This window comes from Lucilia sericata, unplaced genomic scaffold (assembly GCF_015586225.1).
Source record: "Lucilia sericata isolate MDLA Ls3-8-SP2 unplaced genomic scaffold, ASM1558622v1 Contig002598F_arrow, whole genome shotgun sequence".
In the NCBI taxonomy this organism is placed as follows: Eukaryota; Metazoa; Arthropoda; class Insecta; order Diptera; family Calliphoridae; genus Lucilia; species Lucilia sericata.
This window is the reverse complement of record NW_023996353.1, coordinates 23,912-47,128: the sequence shown is the minus strand read 5'-3', so window position 1 is coordinate 47,128 and position 23,217 is coordinate 23,912. Positions and strand designations below refer to the sequence as shown.

The 23,217-nt window shown below is 34.2% G+C and overlaps 2 protein-coding genes across 6 annotated transcripts in view; one reads left to right on the top strand and one right to left on the bottom strand.

The window, feature by feature from the left end:
* Nucleotides 1-516: 516 nt before the first annotated feature.
* LOC119614119 (inhibitor of Bruton tyrosine kinase) lies at nucleotides 517-7,101 on the top strand. The gene is given in 12 exon segments (XM_037970220.1): nucleotides 517-812; nucleotides 874-942; nucleotides 1,013-1,203; nucleotides 1,270-1,487; nucleotides 1,550-1,738; nucleotides 1,741-1,916; nucleotides 1,971-2,098; nucleotides 2,165-2,308; nucleotides 2,367-2,938; nucleotides 2,941-2,973; nucleotides 3,043-3,166; nucleotides 5,265-7,101. Coding segments are annotated over 12 exon segments (3,678 nt in total). The 5' UTR covers nucleotides 517-644; the 3' UTR covers nucleotides 6,931-7,101.
* Nucleotides 7,102-7,291: 190 nt separating this feature from the next.
* Nucleotides 7,292-23,217, bottom strand: part of LOC119614118 — a 30,888-nt gene continuing 14,962 nt past the window's right edge. For 4 of the 5 annotated variants that reach the window (XM_037970216.1, XM_037970215.1, XM_037970217.1 and 1 more), the window contains 15 exons: nucleotides 20,752-20,846; nucleotides 18,214-18,328; nucleotides 17,997-18,094; nucleotides 16,046-16,166; nucleotides 15,706-15,856; nucleotides 13,081-13,166; nucleotides 12,733-12,857; nucleotides 12,430-12,662; nucleotides 11,025-12,360; nucleotides 10,691-10,965; nucleotides 10,567-10,634; nucleotides 10,207-10,380; nucleotides 9,774-10,090; nucleotides 9,611-9,707; nucleotides 7,292-7,588 (listed from right to left, as the gene is read on the bottom strand). In XM_037970216.1, the coding sequence (XP_037826144.1) occupies nucleotides 7,391-7,588; nucleotides 9,611-9,707; nucleotides 9,774-10,090; nucleotides 10,207-10,380; nucleotides 10,567-10,634; nucleotides 10,691-10,965; nucleotides 11,025-12,360; nucleotides 12,430-12,662; nucleotides 12,733-12,857; nucleotides 13,081-13,166; nucleotides 15,706-15,856; nucleotides 16,046-16,166; nucleotides 17,997-18,094; nucleotides 18,214-18,328; nucleotides 20,752-20,846 (3,489 nt within the window). In that variant the 3' untranslated portion in view covers nucleotides 7,292-7,390. The remainder of the gene's footprint in view (nucleotides 7,589-9,610; nucleotides 9,708-9,773; nucleotides 10,091-10,206; nucleotides 10,381-10,566; nucleotides 10,635-10,690; nucleotides 10,966-11,024; nucleotides 12,361-12,429; nucleotides 12,663-12,732; nucleotides 12,858-13,080; nucleotides 13,167-15,705; nucleotides 15,857-16,045; nucleotides 16,167-17,996; nucleotides 18,095-18,213; nucleotides 18,329-20,751; nucleotides 20,847-23,217) is intronic. The other variant, XM_037970219.1, reaches the window with a different exon arrangement.

The window sequence follows — 23,217 nt, the reverse complement described above, 5'->3', positions numbered from 1 at the left end:
TTAGTCTATAGTCTAGTCTATAGTCTAGTCTATAGTCTAGTCTATAGTCTAGTAGTATAGTCTAAGTCTATAGTCTAGTCTATAGTCTAGTCTATAGTCTAGTCTATAGTCTAGTCTATAGTCTAGTCTATAGTCTAGTCTATCAGTCTAGTCTATAGTCTAGTCTATAGTCTAGTCTATAGTCTAGTCTATAGTCTAGTCTAGTAGTCTATAGTCTAGTCTATAGTCTAGTCTATAGTCTAGTCTATAGTCTAGTCTATAGTCTAGTCTATAGTCTAGTCTATAGTCTAGTCTATAGTCTAGTCTATAGTCTAGTCTATAGTCTAGTCTATAGTCTAGTCTATAGTATAGTCTATAGTCTGGTCTATAGTATAGTCTATAGTCTGGTCTATAGTCTAGTCCATAGTCTACTCTACAGTTTGAGTGATCTTTTAGTACAAAATATGGTTTCCTTTTCCCATTTTATTACAGGAAACACGGCAGCTCTGTAATAAAACAGCTGACGAACAAGTTGCAAAAAGGGAAATGTCAAATATTCCCTCTCAATCAAACAATTTTGCAAACCAGACGCAGGCATTTTTATGTGTGTAGAATTTAAAAAATCTATTTATTTACTTAAAAAATAACAATTAAGTGCTAAAGTAATGTTTAATCCTAAAAATTATGAATACGACTGTACACGTAAGTGTCGTTTGAGAGCTCATGGTAATGCTATAACTTCTGCCCTGACCAAACGCTCCATTGACGATGAAAAGTTAGCAGCATATGTGGCCAAGACTTGTTGCAATTATGCCGATATTGTAGATGATTTGGTAAGTTTTAGGCAAACAATTAAAAAAAAATGTATAATTCTTGATTGTATACCAATAAAAGGGACGTTCGGCTGTACATGTGGCAGCCTCAGTGGATCGTTATGATATATTGGAATGGCTGCTAAATCAGGTGAGCATTTTTTGGGGGGGAATTATTACAGTTTCTTCTTTTTTATAAAATGAAATTGTTTTTTGGTAAGGGCTCTATTATAAGTGGTCGTGATTTTGAATCGGGCAGCAGTCCTTTACATCGTGCTATTTTTTATGGTTGCATAGACTGTGCCATACTGCTGCTGCGCTATGGTGCCAGTTTAGATATTCTAGATGAAGATACCCGTTCACCACTACAACAGGTCTGTCGTTTAAGTGACTATCCCTTAAAATATAAAGTGTAAGTTTTTTTATATAATAACATTGCGCTATTATTAATTGTATGGAATCTTTTTTTGTCTTTCAGAAACTCAAATAATGAACTTTTAGTTTGGGGCTCTAATAAAAACTACAATTTGGGTGTTAATAATGATCAGGGCACCGATCATTTGCCTCAAATGTTAGACTATTTTCGCAAAGAACAAATTTCTATACAAGCTGCCGCTTTGGGAGCTTATCATAGTTTATTTTTGGATAAAAAATCCAATTTGTATGCTGTGGGTCATGGTAAAGGTGGACGTTTAGGTAAATTTCAACATATTCAGTTTTTTTATATGGCTCTTAAAAGTATTTCATATATTTGTTAGGTTCCGGCAATGAGAATAGTTTAAGTACTCCCAAAAAAGTCAAGATTCCCTTGAAAAATTCAGGCGAAGAAATCATTTGCATTAGTGCTTCACGCAAACATTCTTTAGTTTTGACCAATTACTCCTTGGTCTTTGCCTGTGGTCTTAATGACAGTCAACAGTTGGGTATACGTGATGCTGGTGAAAAGTGTTTAAACTTAAAGAAGTTTCAACTTTAAGAAATTGTGATGTTGAAGGCTTGCAAAAAGTTATAGCCAGAGATTATCATTCTTTGGCCTATTCGGAAAAGTGTTTATATGTTTGGGGCACAAATTTGGGTCAAATGGGCATTGATGCTAATACAAAAACTGTACAATTACCTAAAATGGTAAGTGTGGATTGCTTTTTTATGATATTGATACTTTAGCTAATCTTTTTGCAGATCAAACTGCCACCCAAAACCTCTATACAATTTGTAGAAGCTAATAACACTGCCACAGTGGTGGTAACCAAGGATAACACCATATTATTATATCATAATTATAAAATGAAATCTATCAAGTCACCTAAGTAAGTTTAACACCTTAAAAAGTCCAATAAACTTTTAAAATAACTCTTTTTTGTTTTCCCCTGTAGTTATGAATCCCTTAAAAGTGTAGCTGTAATAGAGGGCGATAATGCCAGATCGGAAAAGGGTTCAGCAAGTGCTTTAAAACTGCTTATATTAACTCAAACCAATGTGGTTTTCTTCTGGTATCAATTAACACAAAATTTTTATAGGTAATTTAAAATGAATACAAGTATTTGTTTAAACAATTTAATTGTTTTTCCTCTACAGATGCTCTTTCTCCAATATACGCTTAAATCAAATCGATAAAATTCTTTATAAAGGCAATCAGGTGTTAATACTCTCCCAGGGAGATATTTACAAGGGAAAATCCCAACAAATCTCAGTGCCGCCTATTAACAATAACTCAGAATCAACAAGTTCTTCAAAATCTCAGGGCAATATCTGGTCACGTAGTGATCATCGTTCTGCCGAAATGGCTAAAGATTTTAAAATACGCATTGAATTACAACATCTAACACATATCGATCGTGCTGTAGATGTTTTTTGTGATGATGATTTTGCCTCATTCGCTGCTCTACAGGAATCCCATGTTAAATATTTCAAATTACCAGCCCTTAATCCGGAAGAGTATACTTTTAAGAAGCTATATAATGATGTTTGTGAATATGATGCCATACATGATGTAGTCTTTCATGTAGATGGTGATAAGTTTCCGGCTCATAAATTTATAGTGTATGCTCGTGCTCCTGGTTTGAGGGAATTTATTGCCTCAAAAGATGAAAAGGAAGTGCATTTGAGTTTTCAGCTTTTAACGTGTAAAATGTTTGAATTAATATTGAAATTATTTATTCCAACTATTTGCCGAATGAACAAGGTAAAATGTTTTTGTTTAATTTTGTGGCAAAATATTAGATTTTAAAAACATTTTTTTTATTATTTGCAGATCTGGAAGACATACAGAGTAGTTTGCATACTGATAGTCCTGCTGAATTGGATGATGTTTGTAGAATATTTTTAAATTTTGTTGAACAATTTCATATCACAAATTTGGCGAACTATTTGAAATAGTAAGTAGATCGTTTATTTAGTTTTCTAGAAAAAAAGAACAGTATTTTCAATACTGAAAATTTTCTATAAGATTAGACAATGGACTAGTCTTTAGTCTATTCTATAGTCTAGTCTATAGTCTAGTCTATAGTCTAGTCTATAGTCTAGTCTATAGTCTAGTCTATAGTCTAGTCTATAGTCTAGTCTATAGTCTAGTCTATAGTCTAGTCTATGTCTATAGTCTAGTCTATAGTCTAGTCTATAGTCTAGTCTATAGTCTAGTCTATAGTCTAGTCTATAGTCTAGTCTATAGTCTAGTCTATAGTCTAGTCATAGTCTAGTCTATAGTCTAGTCTATAGTCTAGTTATAGTCTAGTCTATAGTCTTAGTCTATAGTCTAGTCTATAAGTCTAGTCTATATCTAGTCTATAGTCTAGTCTATAGTCTAGTCTATAGTCTAGTCTATAGTCTAGTCATAGTCTAGTCTATAGTCTAGTCTATAGTCTAGTCTATAGTCTAGCTCTATTAGTCTAGTCTATAGTCTAGTCTATAGTCTAGTTATAGTCTAGTCTATAGTCTAGTCTTAGTCTATAGTCTAGTCTATAGTCTAGTCTATAGTCTAGTCTATAGTCTAGTCTAGTCTATAGTCTAGTCTATAGTCTAGTCTATAGTCTAGTCTATAGTCTAGTCTATAGTCTAGTCTATAGTCTAGTCTATAGTCTAGTCTATAGTCTAGTCTATAGTCCTAGTCTATAGTCTAGTCTATAGTCTAGTCTATAGTCTAGTCTATAGTCTAGTCTATAGTCTAGTCTATAGTCTAGTCTATAGTCTAGTCTATAGTCTAGTCTATAGTCTAGTCTATAGTCTAGTCTATAGTCTAGTCTATAGTTAGTCTAGTCTAGTCTATAGTCTAGTCTATAGTCTAGTCTATAGTCTAGTCTATAGTCTAGTCTATAGTCTAGTCTATAGTCTAGTCTATAGTCTAGTCTATAGTCTAGTCTATAGTCCTAGTCTATAGTCTAGTCTATAGTCTAGTCTATAGTCTAGTCTATAGTCTAGTCTATAGTCTAGTCTATAGTCTAGTCTATAGTCTAGTCTATAGTCTAGTCTATAGTCTAGTCTATAGTCTAGTCTATAGTCTAGTCTAGTCTAGTAGTCTAGGTCTATAGTCTAGTCTATAGTCTAGTCCTATAGCTAGTCTATAGTCTAGTCTATAGTCTAGTCTATAGTCTAGTCTATAGTCTAGTCTATAGTCTAGTCTATAGTCTAGTCTATAGTCTAGTCCATAGTCTAGTCTATAGTCTAGTCTATAGCTAGTCTATAGTCTAGTCTATAGTCTAGTCTATAGTCTAGTCCATAGTCTAGTCTATAGTCTAGTCTATAGTCTAGTCCATAGTCTAGTCTATAGTCTAGTCTATAGTCTAGTCCTATAGTCTAGTCTATAGTCTAGTCTAAGTCTAGTCTATAGTCTAGTCTATAGTCCTAGTCTATAGTCTAGTCTATAGTCTAGTCTATAGTCTAGTCCTATAGTCTAGTCTATAGTCTAGTCTATAGTCTAGTCTATAGTCTAGTCTATAGTCTAGTCTATAGTCTAGGTCTATAGTCTAGTCTATAGTCTAGTCTATAGTCTAGTCCATAGTATCCTAGTCTATAGTCCTAGTCTATAGTCTAGTCTACTATATAGTCTAGTCTATAGTCTAGTCTATAGTCTAGTCTATAGTCTAGTCTATAGTCTAGTCTATAGTCTAGTCTGTAGTCTAGTCTATAGTCTAGTCTATAGTCTAGTCTATAGTCTAGTCTATAGTCTAGTATATAGTCTAGTCTATAGTCTAGTCTATAGTCTAGTCTATAGTATAGTCTATAGTCTAGTCTATAGTCTAGTCTATAGTCTAGTCTATAGTCTAGTCTATAGTCTAGTCTACAGTCTACTCTGTCTTCTAGTCTACAGTCTACTCTGTAGTCTAGTCTACAGTCTACTCTGTAGTCTAGTCTATAGTCTAGCCTAGTCTACAGTCTAATCTATAATCTAGCCTGTAGTTTTGGCTATAGTCTAGTCCAAGTGAAATTTAAAAGCACTTGAAAATATCGACTATTTCCTCCATCTAATTCATTTTCCAGCTACTTGCAACAATCACCCTTCTACTTGCCACACATGGTCGATAAATCCAAATATCGTTTTAATCGCTTGCGACACAACGATTACCCACAATTCTATGATGTACGCATTCTATGCGAAAATAATATAGAACTGCCAGCCCATAAATGTGTCCTAGTGGCGCGTTTGGAATACTTTGAAATGATGTTTACGCACACATGGGCCGAACAGACCACCATTAATTTATCCACCGTACCCATCGAATATATGCAGGCCATCGTAGAGTTTCTCTACAGTTTAGATGTTGAACATTTTCGTAAGCAACAGTATCGTGAAACGTTCCTCTACAATATGATAGTATTCTGTGATCAATTCTTTATTGAACGTTTAAGAAAAGTATGTGAAATTTTACTCTTGGACAAGATATCGATAAGGAAATGTGGTGATATGTTGGAATTTGCCTGTATGTACAATTGTGAGCTGATGAAGAAGGGTTGTTTGGATTTTATTTGTCAAAATTTAGCTAGAATTTTGCTACAAAAAACGCTATTCAATTGTGAGCCGGAAGCGTTAAAATGTATCAATCAACATTATCGTGAAATGTTTAAGCAGGTCTTTGATTATCGCATGATAACACCCGATTCTGAGGCAGTCGATGATGATTGTTTGTGTAGTTTTGTCGATGACTTTCAGGTGGATCTCAGCTATCGCATGGATGAGGAAGAGCAAATGCGTTATAGAACGGCGCAGAAGACTAAAGCAAAAGAAAATAAAACTAAACTTTCAGCTAGACAATATGAAAGAGAGGCTATTAGCTCTATGATGGAAACTTTGAATGTAACAGAAACTACTGAGAGAACACGTAAGATTTCAGAAAAATCCAAAGTGGTTAAAGATGCTGAAGAAGTGGCCAATAAATTGCAAAATGAAGCCAAATCCTGGATGAAGGTGGTGGATAAAAAAGAACATAAAAAGAAAGTTTCTTTGGATCAGGCGTTAAAGCTGAATGAGGTAATAAAACAGGAAGAACCAACAAGTCCCAATTATGTGTCTTTAAATAAAATAAATGATTCAGTTATGAGTAATAAAACAAAAACCCCCGAAAGAGAGTTAGAGATGGAATTACCCTCCACTAGTTCTAGCTCTAAATTATACAATATCAATCTATCCGATTTAACTACCCCGCCCAGAGAGAAACTATCACAAAAACAACGTAAACGTTTATCATCAGAAAGTTCAAATGCTGTGGGTTCTTGGCGGGCTGCTGCTTTAGTAGAAACCAAACCGGCTGCTGTAGCTCAAACCCCCAATGCTTGGGGTATAGTACCACAATCTCCCTCCTCTATAATGGACTATGATACACTTTATTCAGCTGCCACAGGCAGTTCGGCAGATCCCTCATCTTTTGCCAATATGATAAAAACAAATACTAAAACATCTACATCAACCTCAGCCTCTAACTCGAATGCCAATAATAGTTTTAGCCAGATATTGGCTGAAGAGAAGCGACAACGTGAATACTATGAACGCACCAAGCACAAATCTCTCGTCCTAACACAAATTGAAGAACAGGCTATTGCCGAATTGAAAGAATTTTATAATGTGGATAATGTCACCGATGAGATAATAACCATACAAAGAAAATCCATACAACCCACTATAAATTTTGCCATTTGGCAGAGAAACTAAAATGGCATAAACCATGAGAAGGTAATTTTTTAAAATTTTTACTTTACAAAAAAGTAGCTTTTGTAGATTAGTTGTTTTTATGTTTTTTTTTATAAAAAAAGACCGCCCCTTTTTAAAAAAGTTTGTTTAGAAAACAAAACCAAGGTTTAATTTTTCTAACCTAAAATTTCATATATTTATTTATAATTATTATTATTTTTTTTTGAAATTTTATAACAAAGTGGCAAGTTAACAAACAAAATTCAACAATTATTATCTTAAATACAATATAAATACAAATTTAATAAATTATACACTTTAAAAATAGTAATAAAAAACATAAAAAGGAGTTAAATTACAAAAAAAAAACTTAAAGCTTAACATATCAACATATATTCAAAAATAATTTCGCCCTTTTACCTTAATATTTTGCCAAATTAATTTCATTATTATTTTAAATTTATACATAAAATTATTTTCTTTAAAAACATTCTTTACGGAATGCAAAACCATATTCATCGCATTTATAGCGTAAAGTTTTAGCCAATTGTGGTGGCCCACAATAGAATACTGTTACCTTGCCCTTTTTCTGAGCCTGCAGCTGTTTAAATACTTTATCCCAATTTGGTCTGCCGGCATTGGTGCGCGTTTTTAAGCCGGTAATTAAATCACGTTTGCCCTAAAATGAAATAAAAAGAAAAAAGTTACATCAAATTAAAATAAAAAAACCTAAAGTAATTAAAATGAAATAAAAAGAAAAAATTATATTTTAAATTGGATCTTCGCTCCTAATCAAATCTAGTTATACTCGGCCAAAGATTGTCAACTTTTTGACAGTTATAGCAACCGAAAGTGGTAACAAAAACCGAAAATAAAATTTTCATTGTCAAGGTATTTTTGCTGTTGTACGGTGTTCCTATAACTATAATTGGACCTTGATTTCTAATCGCCCAAAGATCGTCAAATAAGCCGCAAATGTATCAATTAGATTATTCACTGATACCCTGGAAATAAAAGCCGATAAGGTATACTTTAAGAAGTTGTATTGTGACGTGAGTAATCCCTAAAATTACACGGCAAACTCATACTCATTACCACCCGGACGAAAGAAGTAAATCTAACTATTGGCGTCGTGGTCGAGGGAGCACAAATTTCGACCGTAAACCACTAAGGAATCTCATTTGACAGTCAGTGGATAATTATGCTGCTCCAGTGTGAACACTTCGCTCAATGATATTTAGTTGAGAAACATTCAAAATTCTGCTCTAAGGACTCTAAAAGTCTGCTAACAAACTATATAGGAAGATCCTCTACACGAGGAAACGAAGTTTCTTCTAGTTGAGGAACACAATGTCATGTTAACCAAACAGTATCTCCTAGGATGACATGCGAAGTTTAACTTCACACATATGGATACACCAACGAAGCTTTTCGGGAAGGATTCAATAGTACAATCCGCTTTAAACGACTTTCATGAAAACGCCATCAATTCCGCTGTCGAAAAAATACCACATGATTATCATTATTGGAAGTCCAAACCGCACATAGAAGACACAGAATAAAACCTGGCGCTGAAAACTACAGTGGATTCGTATACACATCATATTGAAGTAGCAATGCCCGGACATTGATGCTGAACCTTCGCACTTTGCGAATGAGAATAATCCAGGTCAGTAGCGGGGTCAGAACAGATAGCGAAAATGTGATTTAATAATGGAAATATTCGAATATGAAGAAACTTTAAACATGGCGAACTTTCAAACATAATTTTCGACATCCTTTCGATCGACTCTTTGGAATGCACTTGGTCTTAATCGGTCCATGTTCAAGATACTCTTAAAACCCGTTGAATATAATGCGTTAATCATATTCAAAGCCATGCATTTGGACATAATCCTCCTTCATTATTAGCAAATCCTATCTAAACTCCTACCGTTCTAAGGACAAGTTACCCGGTTCCAATGCAACTCCATGCTGAGCTTACCCTGTCGTCTCTGTTTGGGCTTAAACCACAGCAACCTTGTGAGCTATAAAAGAGCAATCACATATCATATATGGCGTGATATTTTAACGATTAACGCAGTATGTCATACACGAGGTCCAGATTCCATGCAGAGCTTATATAAAACTCCTACTGTTCTAAGATTGTTGTTGTAACAGATTCGCTGTGACTGGACGTTCTTCCTTCGGTTGATACAGCTGTTGCTGAGTTGACAATATTTGGCCGAGTGGGAATCGAGTCGTTTCAGAGCGAAGATCCTATTGTAGTGGGAACGACCGTTCTAAGGTTACGGTACCCGGTTGCAATGCAAGTCCATACCGAGATTACGCTTTGCTACAATACAAGCAGCAACGAGTGAAGTCGGGCAAGACTGTGTATTCTCTATGACCTTGATAAGAGTATAAACAGTGAAAGATATAACTCATGTCCAAATATCTTGGAAAGATATTGGTAGCCGTATATGTTATGATCCGAATACAAGCCCTACAGTTCAAAATAACTCAAGTATTGCGGTCTAGATGTATACAACTCTGAATCTAGACTAAAATGCTTAAAAACTATTAAACTAAAAACTATTAAAAGCTCAATTCCCCTATTAAATCATTCCAATCAAAATCTGATAAAAAAACACAATTTTCATAAGCAAATACCTCAAGGTAAGTGCAATTTTAATTAAAAATTTTTAAAAACCAAACCTACCTTTTCGTGTAGTAAGTCCAAAGCCAATTGTAGACCAACAGCCTTCATATCGGTGCGCTGTAAAGCACTTGTTATATACATATGCATATCTAAAAATCTAGATAAAAAAATTACAGGGTTTTACAACTATAGGAAAGGAATACCTCAATTAAAAGTTCCTTACCTTTCCATAGCACCACCCAATTCCGCCTGTTCAATTTCCAATTGTGAGAGTAAATTTACAAACCATTCAAATGAACGCTGATCACGATTAATCCAAAAGAAATCAACTTTACGCAGATTCATAACCGTTTTCGGTATATCACTAGCCCATTCGAAATTACAGTTGGGACAGGTGTGACGGGCCTTCCAATAGCGATGCATTATCGATTGTAAAATCGAAGCAAAGGGTGTAACACCTATGCCAGTACCTATTAAAACAGCATGTTGAGCCATGAATATGTGCGAGGAGGGGGCACCATAGGGACCATCAATAAAGATCTATTTGTAATATAGAACAAATTAGGGAACATTTTAAATTTAGCACTTAAAGGGTCTATAAAAAAAACTATAAAGTTAATTTAGATAGTCTATGGTTATATCAATAAGACCCAAACCTCTAATACTCCTGCATCAAGTGTAACCTTGCCACCAGAGTTAGTTGTGCCATTTGTGGGCATGCTGCCATTACTGCCCCGATTTCTAATAGAGGTCGATAATGAACGCAAAAATGTGGGACGTCTCAAGCGTCCCACACGATTGTTTACATTAGCTGTTGTATGCGTATTATCCTAAAGAGTTTGGAAACGTGTTTGAAACTAGTTTTCTTCTTTTTTTCACTTAATTTCTTAAATAGTTGTAAGTAATGTAGTAAAGGGTGTTAGGGAATATATGTTTTGTAGGATTTAAAGATTAATTGTAAGGGGAAAAGGGGGGGGGGGTGTTGGTTTAAGGACTTTATTTAAACAACCACTTACCTCCAAAGGTTTCGATACAGTAAATTCTGGTTTATCCTCTTTGTGATGGATATTAATGATGGTTTGTTCTGTGAAAATTTTAAAGTTAGTTTTATTTAACCTTTTTTTTCGATTTCGTATATACCTTTTGCTATCGTCCCTTCTTCGGCTTGCGCTAGTGTATAGGCTTCGGTGTTTGTTGCATTTATTTCATTTTGCGAAAATTCTGGTTCATTTTCTTCCATACTGGGCGTTTTGAAGGCAATTATAGTGGGTTTATTGCGCATATAACGGAAACTTTGCGCCAACGATTTATTTTGAGGACTCAAATAGGCTGAACCCATATTTTGCATTTTTGCTCTTCTTATACGAGTTTCATCAAATGAATGCTCCGATTCTGAACGACCCAAGGCATATAGTCTAAAGAAGTTCTTTTTTATATAATAATGAAGGTTAAATGATATCTGTCCAATACTCACGCTTTTTGTCTTTCTCTTTTCTTGGTTTTGACGGCCATATCGGGCAAGGAAGCACTTTTCTCCAAAGGCGGTTTATTTAACATTAGTTTTTTTAATTTCTGACGTTGTCCCTGTTCCAGTCTTCCCTCTAAATCATATTCATCCGATACATAACCATCATTTGAATGACCTGAATGGCGTTTCTGTTTGCCTTTCTCTTCAGCATTATCCTTGCGAGAAAAGGTCCTTTGTAAAGACTTTTTAATACTGCGTATACGATTGATGCCATTGCTATCTGAGGTTTCTCTAGCTGTTACACTTTCGGTGGCCAGACGCGGGGGAGAAAAGTTGTGTCTTGGTGGTCTGGTGGGTCCCGTAGTTTGTAATTGTTGCAAAGTTTTCGTTACCATAGACGAATCAAAACTGGAGCTGTGTTGCATTTTGGCTAAATTTTGAGCCAGGAAATCGGTTTGGGGAGTGGCAGAAGGTTTTTTGTTGTTGGCCTCATTGATTTGCAATAGACTCGAGGTGGGTATGGCCTGTTTGTGGGCTATAATATCACCATTGTGTAGCTTCTGTTGCTCCCTTTCGAAATATTGATATAAACGATTGGTCCATTCGCCCACTGTGCGTATATGCAACCACATATAATCCTCCTGCTCCGGAGCCGAACTTATGGTAAAGGGATGCCACTCATAATTAGCTATAGCCGGTATATTTACAAATACATAGTCCCCCGGACGAAAATTAAAGTTATAGGGCCGTTTTATCACCAAATGTATAACCTTAGAAGGCAGCAATAGACCCGAACTAATATAAGTCTTGCCATGTTCTCCTCTCATCCAAACATAACGTAAAATTCTTTCAATTATATACACAATACCGGGTATAAAAAACCATTTCCAAAAATTCGGTCCATGAAATAAGACCAATATCCAAAATGGTATATACAATAAATGGGTCCAATAGAAAACCTCAAATGAACCTTTACGCCTTACAAACGGTTGCGAACAGATAAACATTATGAGTAATATAATGAAAAGAGCTATTCCGGTGGGATTGGCACATCCCGGTACTAAACCAAATAAACCCGGTCTATCGGTTAACAACCATTCAGCAATTGTATAATTGGCCTTATTAATTAAGGGATCATTTACCACGACCAGAGAAAAGTTAAAGAGATGCATAATAGTGTGTACTAAACTTAAAACTGAGACCACAATGCCCGTTAATTTATGCAGATATATGTGATTATCCACCGGCAAATAGGTGGACAGGCCACGAGAACGTAAATAGGTGAGAGAATGTCTTAGCATTAGCACTAAAATCCAGGCACAATTGAAGTTTAAACATTGACCTGGGCGAAACGATTTTAAAGTTTATATATGATATCAAATTAAAGGGAAATTCCCGAGATCTTACTCACCACATGCTCTAGCAAATATAACAAAGATATTACTCGCTCTATATTGTATAGCTCTCGATACAAATAGACACACATTGACCGCTATATAGATGAATAAATATGTTACAAAAACATGATTATTTTTCATATATGCTGGGGTCAATTGATGAGGTATGGGTATACGTTGCCAGAAAGATCCTCTGGTATTACTGGCGGGTGTTTCCTGAGCCATAGGCACCAACCAGCGATCAATACTAGTGTTTTATATAAAAAAAGATAAGTTATTCTAAAAAGTTTTTCTATAAAATGTAAAAAAAATCCTACGTTATACTTAAATTCTCCAATAGACCACCATGTTTATGTAATTGATTCTTAAGGGCTTCATAGGTAATTTCACCACGATTATGGGGATCAGCATCTTCGAACATGGCAGTGGTAAGATCTTCTATCTGAAAATAATATTACTAAAATGAAAACTGCGGAATCTTAATAAGAATTATGATCAGAAGTTTCTGGTTTCTCTGTACTTCCCTAACATTTTGATTCAGTCTATTGTCGGTCTGTTTATTTTACGGTTAAATTTTTTTTCTCATAAGCATAACCAATAAATCATTATTGTACTGCCAAATGTATTATATTTGTCTTTATTCCTTTATTTTATGAAAAACTTACTTGATCTTCAGAGAATTCCATGCCGTTCTCTTCCATACAGGCACGTATGACATCATGTAATTCCTTGTGTTGAATCAGACCATCACCTAAAGTAATAAATCAATAAATGGTTATTTAATCGTCTTTGAATACAAAAACAACGCAAAAAACTCATAAAAATGCATAAAATCAAGGCAAAAACTGTAATGAATACGTCTTTGGTTACTTTGGCGGCTTGTTTTTTTTATTTGTTCAGAAAATAAAAAAGAATCAAGGTCAGGATCAAGAGAAATTTGCCATTTAATAATAATTTGTGGGATTCGAAAGCGATCGAAATTTCTAATTGGATTTCTGGTTGGATTCCTTTTAAGAGATTTAGAATTTGTACTTTATTAAGACCCCCTGGATGGAACAGATTCAAGGAAAGTCATGTCGTAATTTAGGACTCTAAGCTCTCATAAAACTGTAATGCTAAAAGTTGAATTAGTAAAGTGAAGAGTCCTTAACACTTACATCCAATGGATCATTGGTAAATCGACCCATAGACTCAGAAACTTCGACATAATCGCATAGATAGGCTGAATATAAACTTAACATCTCAAGCTAGTCTGCTAGCCGTATCTTGACACCTATATTCAATGGATATTACCAATCGGCTTATAGACTCAGAGAAGACTTAAGCATGATATTGTACCATCCTCCAAAAGGTAGACAGGATGATTTTTGGTGCAGCTGGAGGATTATAACCGACATACACCAATCTATGACAAGATCATTCGAATCATTATACGAATATGCGATCTTGGTATTATAATTGACAGATCAGATTCACTAATGACTCCACATTTTCCAGGTGGAAATTTATTGTAAAATTTTATAAATTTATAAATTTTATAATAGTTTTACTTTTATCAAGGCACTTAACTGTAATGTAATGAGATCGAAGTATCTTATAAGTTGCATTCACCACCCGTCCCAACTCTGGCGCCTCAACATGGCTAACCAATGCGAAATTAACAGATCTATCGTAGGCGAAAGGAATTACCACGGCATTTAAAATGATCGATAAATGAAGGACGTCAGAAGAAACGGAAATTGGGTAGTCCCCTACCCCTGGTAATGGCTAACGGAAAAAGGAACTTGGACAGACCACTTTGGCGCCGTCCGAGTTCCTATTTAGATGTCGAAGCGAATTACGACATCTAAAATGATCGTTCAATGATGGACCATAGAAGAAACGGAAATTGGTTGCTCATCTGCCGACGAATAGCTGATAGATAAATAGGTATTCGAACGATCCCCTTTGTTGAGGCATTCCTAAGGACCGCAGTATCTAACATAATCGATTAATGATGGGCAACATAAGAAACGGAAATTGGGCCTCTTGTCCACGAATAGGTGTGTGAAAAATAGGAATTCTAGTTCTAGCCTTTTACAAAAAAGTACCTTGTCTCTTCTGGCTTATTATATTTACTGCATCATTGGGACCTCCACGCATGTTACCTTGACAAAACCTCTCTCGCCTTGTTGTTATTGTAATCCTGGGGAAAAGAGGTGCTACTAGTACCTCTATTTTGTTGGGTCTATAATGTAGTGATGTCATTGGAATTATTTAACTAGAATGATTTAGAGAAACGATGACACGCAGGGAAGAGTTTCGAACTTTGTCTTGTTCCGGTTATTGTTGTGATTCTTTCGAAATGGACTTGGTGGTTGTGGTTCCACCCAAATTGCGAGAACAGAATGTTGATGTAACGACTGTCTTTGGCATTGGTTTAGCGATTAGGTCTCTGGGGGTTGTTGCCGAATTAGCGGAGGCCATTCCATTCGGGTGGTTTTAAACGGAAGTTATGCTTTTAAAGCATTTTGGAAATTACGCAACAGCGCAACCAATAATTAGAGATCAGATAGTTCAAGTACTTGAAAAAAGGGCCTATATGGTCTGTCATCACCATGTGTAAAATTTGGAACCAGCGAGTTTTTAAGGGATTACAAAGGACGCTGGTGAGTCGTCTTTAGCTCACATGTTGTTTGAAAAAGTTCACCGTGGAATAAGGGCGCACGTAAACTCCACCGGAATCTGTATTATTAGACGAATGTCAGATGATATTGGCCACCCACATAACAGTTTCTGTAGAAGTTCTTTAGAAGAAGAATCGTTAAAACAACTTTTGTAAGAATTTCATGCACTGCAAGATAGCAGGCGTGGTACAAGCCTCTTCCATGATCTGGACTGTCTCAAGAATGATCTCTTACGAATAAAAATGTTCGAAATATCGGTTAGTACTTACAGTGGTCACATTACCTATTACAATTAAGGAGAAATCATTTCATAAGTATCACAATAAAAGTGTTCTTTCTAAATTGCGATGCTTTCATATAGCATTATCTAAATGGTCCCCTATATTTTTACCGAGGGCTCTTGATCTAAAACTTATTAGTTCCAAACTTTTTCATAATCTAGCTGTTGTATTAGAAGACGGATATAAATGAATTAGAAGTTTCGCTTGGATTTCCCGGCGAAAGAACTATATACAAGTTCGCTTTAAACAGACATTTATTCAAAGTCTATAGCAATGGGTCAAAATGCCCTTAAGGGATTTCTCTAAATTGTATTTTTCCAAATTATAATAAACAAATTTTTACCATCAATATCGTAAACCTTAAAAAGAAAACGTATTTTATCATCAGCCGATTGTCCTGAGAATTGATTAATGGCATCAATAAATTCCTGCAGTGATATAGAACCCGAATTATCCTTATCGAAGATTTGAAAAACACGTTCGGTAAAAAATGGCTAAAAATATAAAAGAAAAAAATTTTAAACAAACTAAAATGAAATAATGTGAGTTAACAACTAAAATCTTTAGTTACAGCAACAACATTATTGTTAGCTCTATTAATCCAATAGACTTGATGTCACACAGATTATGTTTGCTGTCCTTTACTAATATAAATGATTTCCAAGAAAAACAAAAATGCTTACATTTTTTGAGATAACAATTTTTTTGAATTCTTCACGTCGTATCTCCTTTTCATTACCCACAGTATTGCGAAATAGTTGCTCCAAACGTGCCAAAGAACTTTTATCAAATCCAGTGCGTGCTCTAAATTGGAAAAAACAAGAATTATTTTTCAGGAATAAAATCAAACCAAAATAATAATAAATAATTTATGCCAACATTCATTAATAACATGATTTAAGCAACAAAATCTTAAAAATATAAAAGTTTAACATAAAAAAAAAAATATGAAAACTATTACAACAAGTTGTAGTTAAGGTTTAGTAATAAATTAAAGATTAATTAAAAGATTACACTACAACAGCAGAACCAAACGCCATAAGTCAGTATCTGTAACAAAACTAAAGGTTTGCTGTTAACAGGAAAAATACATAGAGACGGACAGACGAAGGAGGTCTGAACATTTGGACGGACGTTTAAAAAGTCTAGTATGTATTTGATTAATAGCTGCTTTTCCCCATGTTAGTTGTCAGTTTGTAAAGAGATTTTATATCGAACATTTTAAAAGGATGCTGCAACAGTTTGTATGTGTAGCAGCATCATTCTTTCTAAATTACACTCGACAAATATTGTTAATCGAAAATGTTGCTAAAAGTAATCAAAAATTTTAATTTTTTGTGGTTTTTTCACATAAGTACGCTAGTAAAGTTGAATCTATAATCTAGTCTATAATCAAGTCTAGTCTACTATAGTCTAGTCTATAGTCTAGTCTATAGTCTAGTCTATAGTCTAGTCTATAGTCTAGTCTATAGTCTAGTCTATAGTCTAGTCTATAGTCTAGTCTATAGTCTAGTCTATAGTCTAGTCTATAGTCTAGTCTATAGTCTAGTCTATAGTCTAGTCTATAGTCTAGTCTATAGTCTAGTCTATAGTCTAGTCTATAGTCTAGTCTATAGTCTAGTCTATAGTCTAGTCTATAGTCTAGTCTATAGTCTAGTCTATAGTCTAGTCTATAGTCTAGTCTATAGTCTAGTCTATAGTCTAGTCTATAGTCTAGTCTATAGTCTAGTCTATAGTCTAGTCTATAGTCTAGTCTATAGTCTAGTCTATAGTCTAGTCTATAGTCTAGTCTATAGTCTAGTCTATAGTCTAGTCTATAGTCTAGTCTATAGTCTAGTCTATAGTCTAGTCTATAGTCTAGTCTATAGTCTAGTCTATAGTCTAGTCTATAGTCTAGTCTATAGTCTAGTCTATAGTCTAGTCTATAGTCTAGTCTATAGTCTAGTCTATAGTCTAGTCTATAGTCTAGTCTATAGTCTAGTCTATAGTCTAGTCTATAGTCTAGTCTATAGTCTAGTCTATAGTCTAGTCTATAGTCTAGTCTATAGTCTAGTCTATAGTCTAGTCTATAGTCTAGTCTATAGTCTAGTCTATAGTCTAGTCTATAGTCTAGTCTATAGTCTAGTCTATAGTCTAGTCTATAGTCTAGTCTATAGTCTAGTCTATAGTCTAGTCTATAGTCTAGTCTATAGTCTAGTCTATAGTCTAGTCTATAGTCTAGTCTATAGTCTAGTCTATAGTCTAGTCTATAGTCTAGTCTATAGTCTAGTCTATAGTCTAGTCTATAGGCTAGTCTATAGTCTAGTCTATAGGCTAGTCTATATTTCACTACATAGTTCTGACAGTTTATCTCCTCCTCCACACATTATTTCGAGTGTAAAATACCTCCAGACATTGTCTTACAATTCCTCAAAACGGGTTCTGATCTCTCTCTAACACTTTAGCTTAATTTTTTAGTTCTATATTTTCGTTTCGCACAATTATATTCGCAAGAAAAAATCAATTTGTTTTACAAATTGTAAATTGTTAACATGGTCATAAATTTTATTTAGTCTAAATTCTACTTTATTTTCAATTTAAAAACTTCAAATTCCTTTCAGCACTATTAACCAAAGTATAGAAAAGAAAATTTACCTTAAATTGGTTAAATGTGAAATAAATTCCATGATTTGATTTGTGGAAATGGAATTTGTGCCATCAGCATCTATGAGACGATAAAGTTTATCTAAAATCTGTGAAGAAAATCATGATTTACGTATAAAATATTTAAAATATTTAATGGTTTTTAATGTTGTTATTTTATTTATGTGTTTTTTGTTTTTTGAAAAAAAAAAAAAAAAATATCACTTACCCCTCGAGTATGCCATATATCCTTAAAGTTTTTAAATGTTATTTTACTATTTTCACCACAAAGCACATACGCCACCGATTCCAACTGTTCCGCATAGTCCATTTGTCTGTCATCGCTGGAAGAGGTTTCAATTTAACAAAATAAACAATTAAATTATAATGATTAACTATAGACTAGACTACAGACTAGACTATAGACTAGACTTTAGACTAGACTATAGACTAGACTATAGATAGACTATAGACTAGACTATAGACTAGACTATAGACTAGACTATAGACTAGACTATAGACTAGACTATAGACTAGACTATAGACTAGACTATAGACTAGACTATAGACTAGACTATAAGCTAGACTATAGACTAGACTAGACTATAGACTAGACTATAGACTAGACTATAGACTAGACTATAGACTAGACTATAGACTAGACTATAGACTAGACTATAGACTAGACTATAGACTAGACTATAGACTAGACTATAGACTAGACTATAGACTAGACTATAGACTAGACTATAGACTAGACTATAGACTAGACTATAGACTAGACTAGACTATAGACTAGACTATAGACTAGACTATAGACTAGACTATAGACTAGACTATAGACTAGACTATAGACTAGACTATAGACTAGACTATAGACTAGACTATAGACTAGACTATAGACTAGACTATAGACTAGACTATAGACTAGACTATAGACTAGACTATAGACTAGACTATAGACTAGACTATAGACTAGACTATAGACTAGACTATAGACTAGACTATAGACTAGACTATAGACTAGACTATAGACTAGACTATAGACTAGACTATAGACTAGACTATAGACTAGACTATAGACTAGACTATAGACTAGACTATAGACTAGACTATAGACTAGACTATAGACTAGACTATAGACTAGACTATAGACTAGACTATAGACTAGACTATAGACTAGACTATAGACTAGACTATAGACTAGACTATAGACTAGACTATAGACTAGACTATAGACTAGACTATAGACTAGACTATAGACTAGACTATAGACTAGACTATAGACTAGACTATAGACTAGACTATAGACTAGACTATAGACTAGACTATAGACTAGACTATAGACTAGACTATAGACTAGACTATAGACTAGACTATAGACTAGACTATAGACTAGACTATAGACTAGACTATAGACTAGACTATAGACTAGACTATAGACTAGACTATAGACTAGACTATAGACTAGACTATAGACTAGACTATAGACTAGACTATAGACTAGACTATAGACTAGACTATAGACTAGACTATAGACTAGACTATAGACTAGACTAGACTAGACTATAGACTAGACTATAGACTAGACTATAGACTAGACTATAGACTAGACTATAGACTAGACTATAGACTAGACTATAGACTAGACTATAGACTAGACTATAGACTAGACTATAGACTAGACTATAGACTAGACTATAGACTAGACTATAGACTAGACTATAGACTAGACTATAGACTAGACTATAGACTAGACTATAGACTAGACTATAGACTAGACTATAGACTAGACTATAGACTAGACTATAGTCTAGTCTTGTCTAGTTTATGTTTTGAAGTTTAGTATTGTGTTGTAGACGATCCTAATGTCCAAAACATATTGTTGTAAATCTTGTTTTAGGTAGAAGATGTTAAGATTCAACACATCCACACAAACTATTGTTTAAAGCAAAGAATAAATGTTTAAAGTATTAAAACTAAAACACATTTTATAAACCCCAGTCAAAGATGACTTTACTACAGATATCGTATGTTGCGTATATTGTCCTTGGTTGCAAATACGCAAAAATTACATTTACATTATATGACTGTTTGCAGTTGCAATGTGTAGCATCTAAATGGCAACAATAACAGCAACGACAACAACAACAAACAAAAAATATCATACCGACTTGAATAAAATAAGTCAATTGACAACGCCAACACCGCTCTTCCAGTGCGCGAGTGCTGCAACATAAAATTGAAGATATATGTTGTTGCAACAACATTGTATTTGCAGTTTGTTGTTAGTGGTGTGTTTCGTTAAATGTTTAAACGTTAAAAAGGAGGATTTACAACGTGAACATTGCAAAAATTGTGTGCAAAATTGAGTTTATTTGTTAGGTAGTGTGTGGTTAAGAAATACCCTACAGCATCGATTGCAGTAGAGTTAAAGCTACAAGTTGTTCTTTATATAGCAGTGAGTATGTTATTTTAAGTGATCAGGGACTTTTTAGAAGATTTTTCAGAGATCTTCTCTAAAAATATTAAATTTATTACCAATCATTTTAACAAATAACAATACCATCCCAATTAACAAATTAACGTATAAAAACATTAATGTTAACTCATGTTATTGACCATTTATATTTAAGCTGTTGTTAGACATTTATTAAACAGCAACAAAAAAAAAAAAAAAAAACTCAAAAAATCTTAACAGCAAGATTAAGAATGAAACAAGTATTAAAACACAGTTGTTGTTTAAATTAAAATGAAAATAACTTACGTTAAACGTCCTTTTAAATGTTCAATCCAACGATCTTGTACCAAATAACCATTTCCATCCAAATCGAATAAATTGAAGAATTTTTTTTGAAAATCCTGTTGAAGAAGATTAAAAAGAAAAGAAAACAGGAAATTTTTTCTATTAGACATATTTTTCCATTAATAAAATAATAAAGAATTTTTCTTAATTAAAATATTTTTAAAGACACATCATGTTCTATCATAAAGAAACTTGTTTCTTCCTGAAAGCAATTTAAATGATGTTTAACGTAAAATTATTAATATTATTTAACGAGGAAAAATATTTAGAAATTTTACTATCATAAGCTGGAAAGTAGAGTTGTCTGTCAGGTGTAAGTCTCTGTTAAATCTTCACAAGCTTTGGACGTAAATTGATTATAGCCAAGACCATAGACTGGTATATAAACAAGACTATAGTCTATACTATAAACAAGGGTATAGACAAGACTATAAGTCTGGACTATAGACAAGACTATAGACTGGACTATAGAAAATACTATATTGTGGACTATAGACAAGACTGGTCTGGACTATAGACAAGATTATAATCTGAAGTTTAAACAAGACTATAGTCTGAACTTTAAACAAGACTACAGTCTGAACTTTAAACAACACTATAGTGTGGACAATAGACAAGACTATAGTCTGGACTATAGACAAGATTATAATCTGAACTTTAAACAAGACTACAGTCTGAACTTTAAACAAGACTATAGTCTGAACTATAGACAAGACTACTGTCTGAACTATAGACTATAGTCTTGACAATAGACAAGACGATAGTCTAGGCTATAAACAAGGCTATAGTCTGGATTATAGACAATACTATAGTCTGGACTATAGTATACTATAGTCTGGACTATACTCCAGACTATAGTCTGGACTATACTCTAGACTATAGTCTGGACTATAGAGAAGACTATAGTCTGGACTATAGAGAAGACTATAGTCTGGACTATAGAGAAGACTATAGTCTGGACTATAGACAAGCCTATAGTCTGGACTATAGAGAAGACTATAGTCTGGACTATAGACAAGATTATAGTCTGGACTATAGACAAGACCATAGTCTGGACTATAGACAAGTCTATAGTCTGCACTATAGACAAGACTATAGTCTGGACTATAGACAAGACTATAGTCTGGACTATAGACAGGACTATAGTCTGGACTATAGAAAAAGCTATAGTCTGGACTATAGACAAGACTATAATCTGGACTATAGACAAGACAATAGACTGGACTATGGAGAAGACAGTAGTCTGGACTATAGACAAGACTATAGTCTGGACTATAGACAAGACTATAGCCTGGACTATAGACAAGACTATAGTCTGGACTATAGACAAGACTATAGTCTGGACTATAGACAAGACTATAGTCTGGACTATAGACATGACTATAGTCTGGACTATAGACAAGACTATAGTCTGCACTATAGACAAGACTATAGTCTGGACTATAGACAGGACTATAGTCTGGACTATAGACAGGACTATAGTCTGGACTATAGACAGGACTATAGTCTGGACTATAGAATAGACAGGACTATAGTCTGGACTATAGACAGGACTATAGTCTGGACTATAGACAGGACTATAGTCTGGACTATAGACAGGACTATAGTCTGGACTATAGACAGGACTATAGTCTGGACTATAGACAGGACTATAGTCTGGACTATAGACAGGACTATAGTCTGGACTATAGACAGGACTATAGTCTGGACTATAGACAGGACTATAGTCTGGACTATAGACAGGACTATAGTCTGGACTATAGACAAAGCTATAGTCTGGACTATAGACAAGACTATAGTCTGGACTATAGACAAGACAATAGACTGGACTATGGGGAAGACAGTAGTCTGGACTATAGACAAGACTATAGCCTGGACTATAGTCTGGACTATAGACAAGACTATAGTCTGGACAATAGACAAGACTATAGTCTGGACTATAGACAAGACTATAGTCTGGACTATAGACAAGACTATAGTCTGGACTATAGACAAGACTATAGTCTGGACTATAGACAAGACTATAGTCTGGACTATAGACAAGACTATAGTCTGGACTATAGACAAGACTATAGTCTGGACTATAGACAAGACTATAGTCTGGAATATAGACAAGACTATAATAGTCTGGCCTATAGACAAGACTATAGTCTGGACTACAGACAAGACTATAGTCTGGACTATAGTCTGGATTATAGAAAAGACTAAAGCCTTGACTATAGACAAGACTATAGTCTGGACTATAGACAAGACTATAGTCTGAACTATAGACAAGACTATAGTCTGAACTATAGACAATACTATAGTCTGGACTATAGACAAGACTATAGTCTGGACTATAGACAAGACTATAGGCAAGACTATAGTCTGGACTATAGACAAGACTATAGACAAGACAAGATGGTGAGGAAAACAAAATTCGGCACA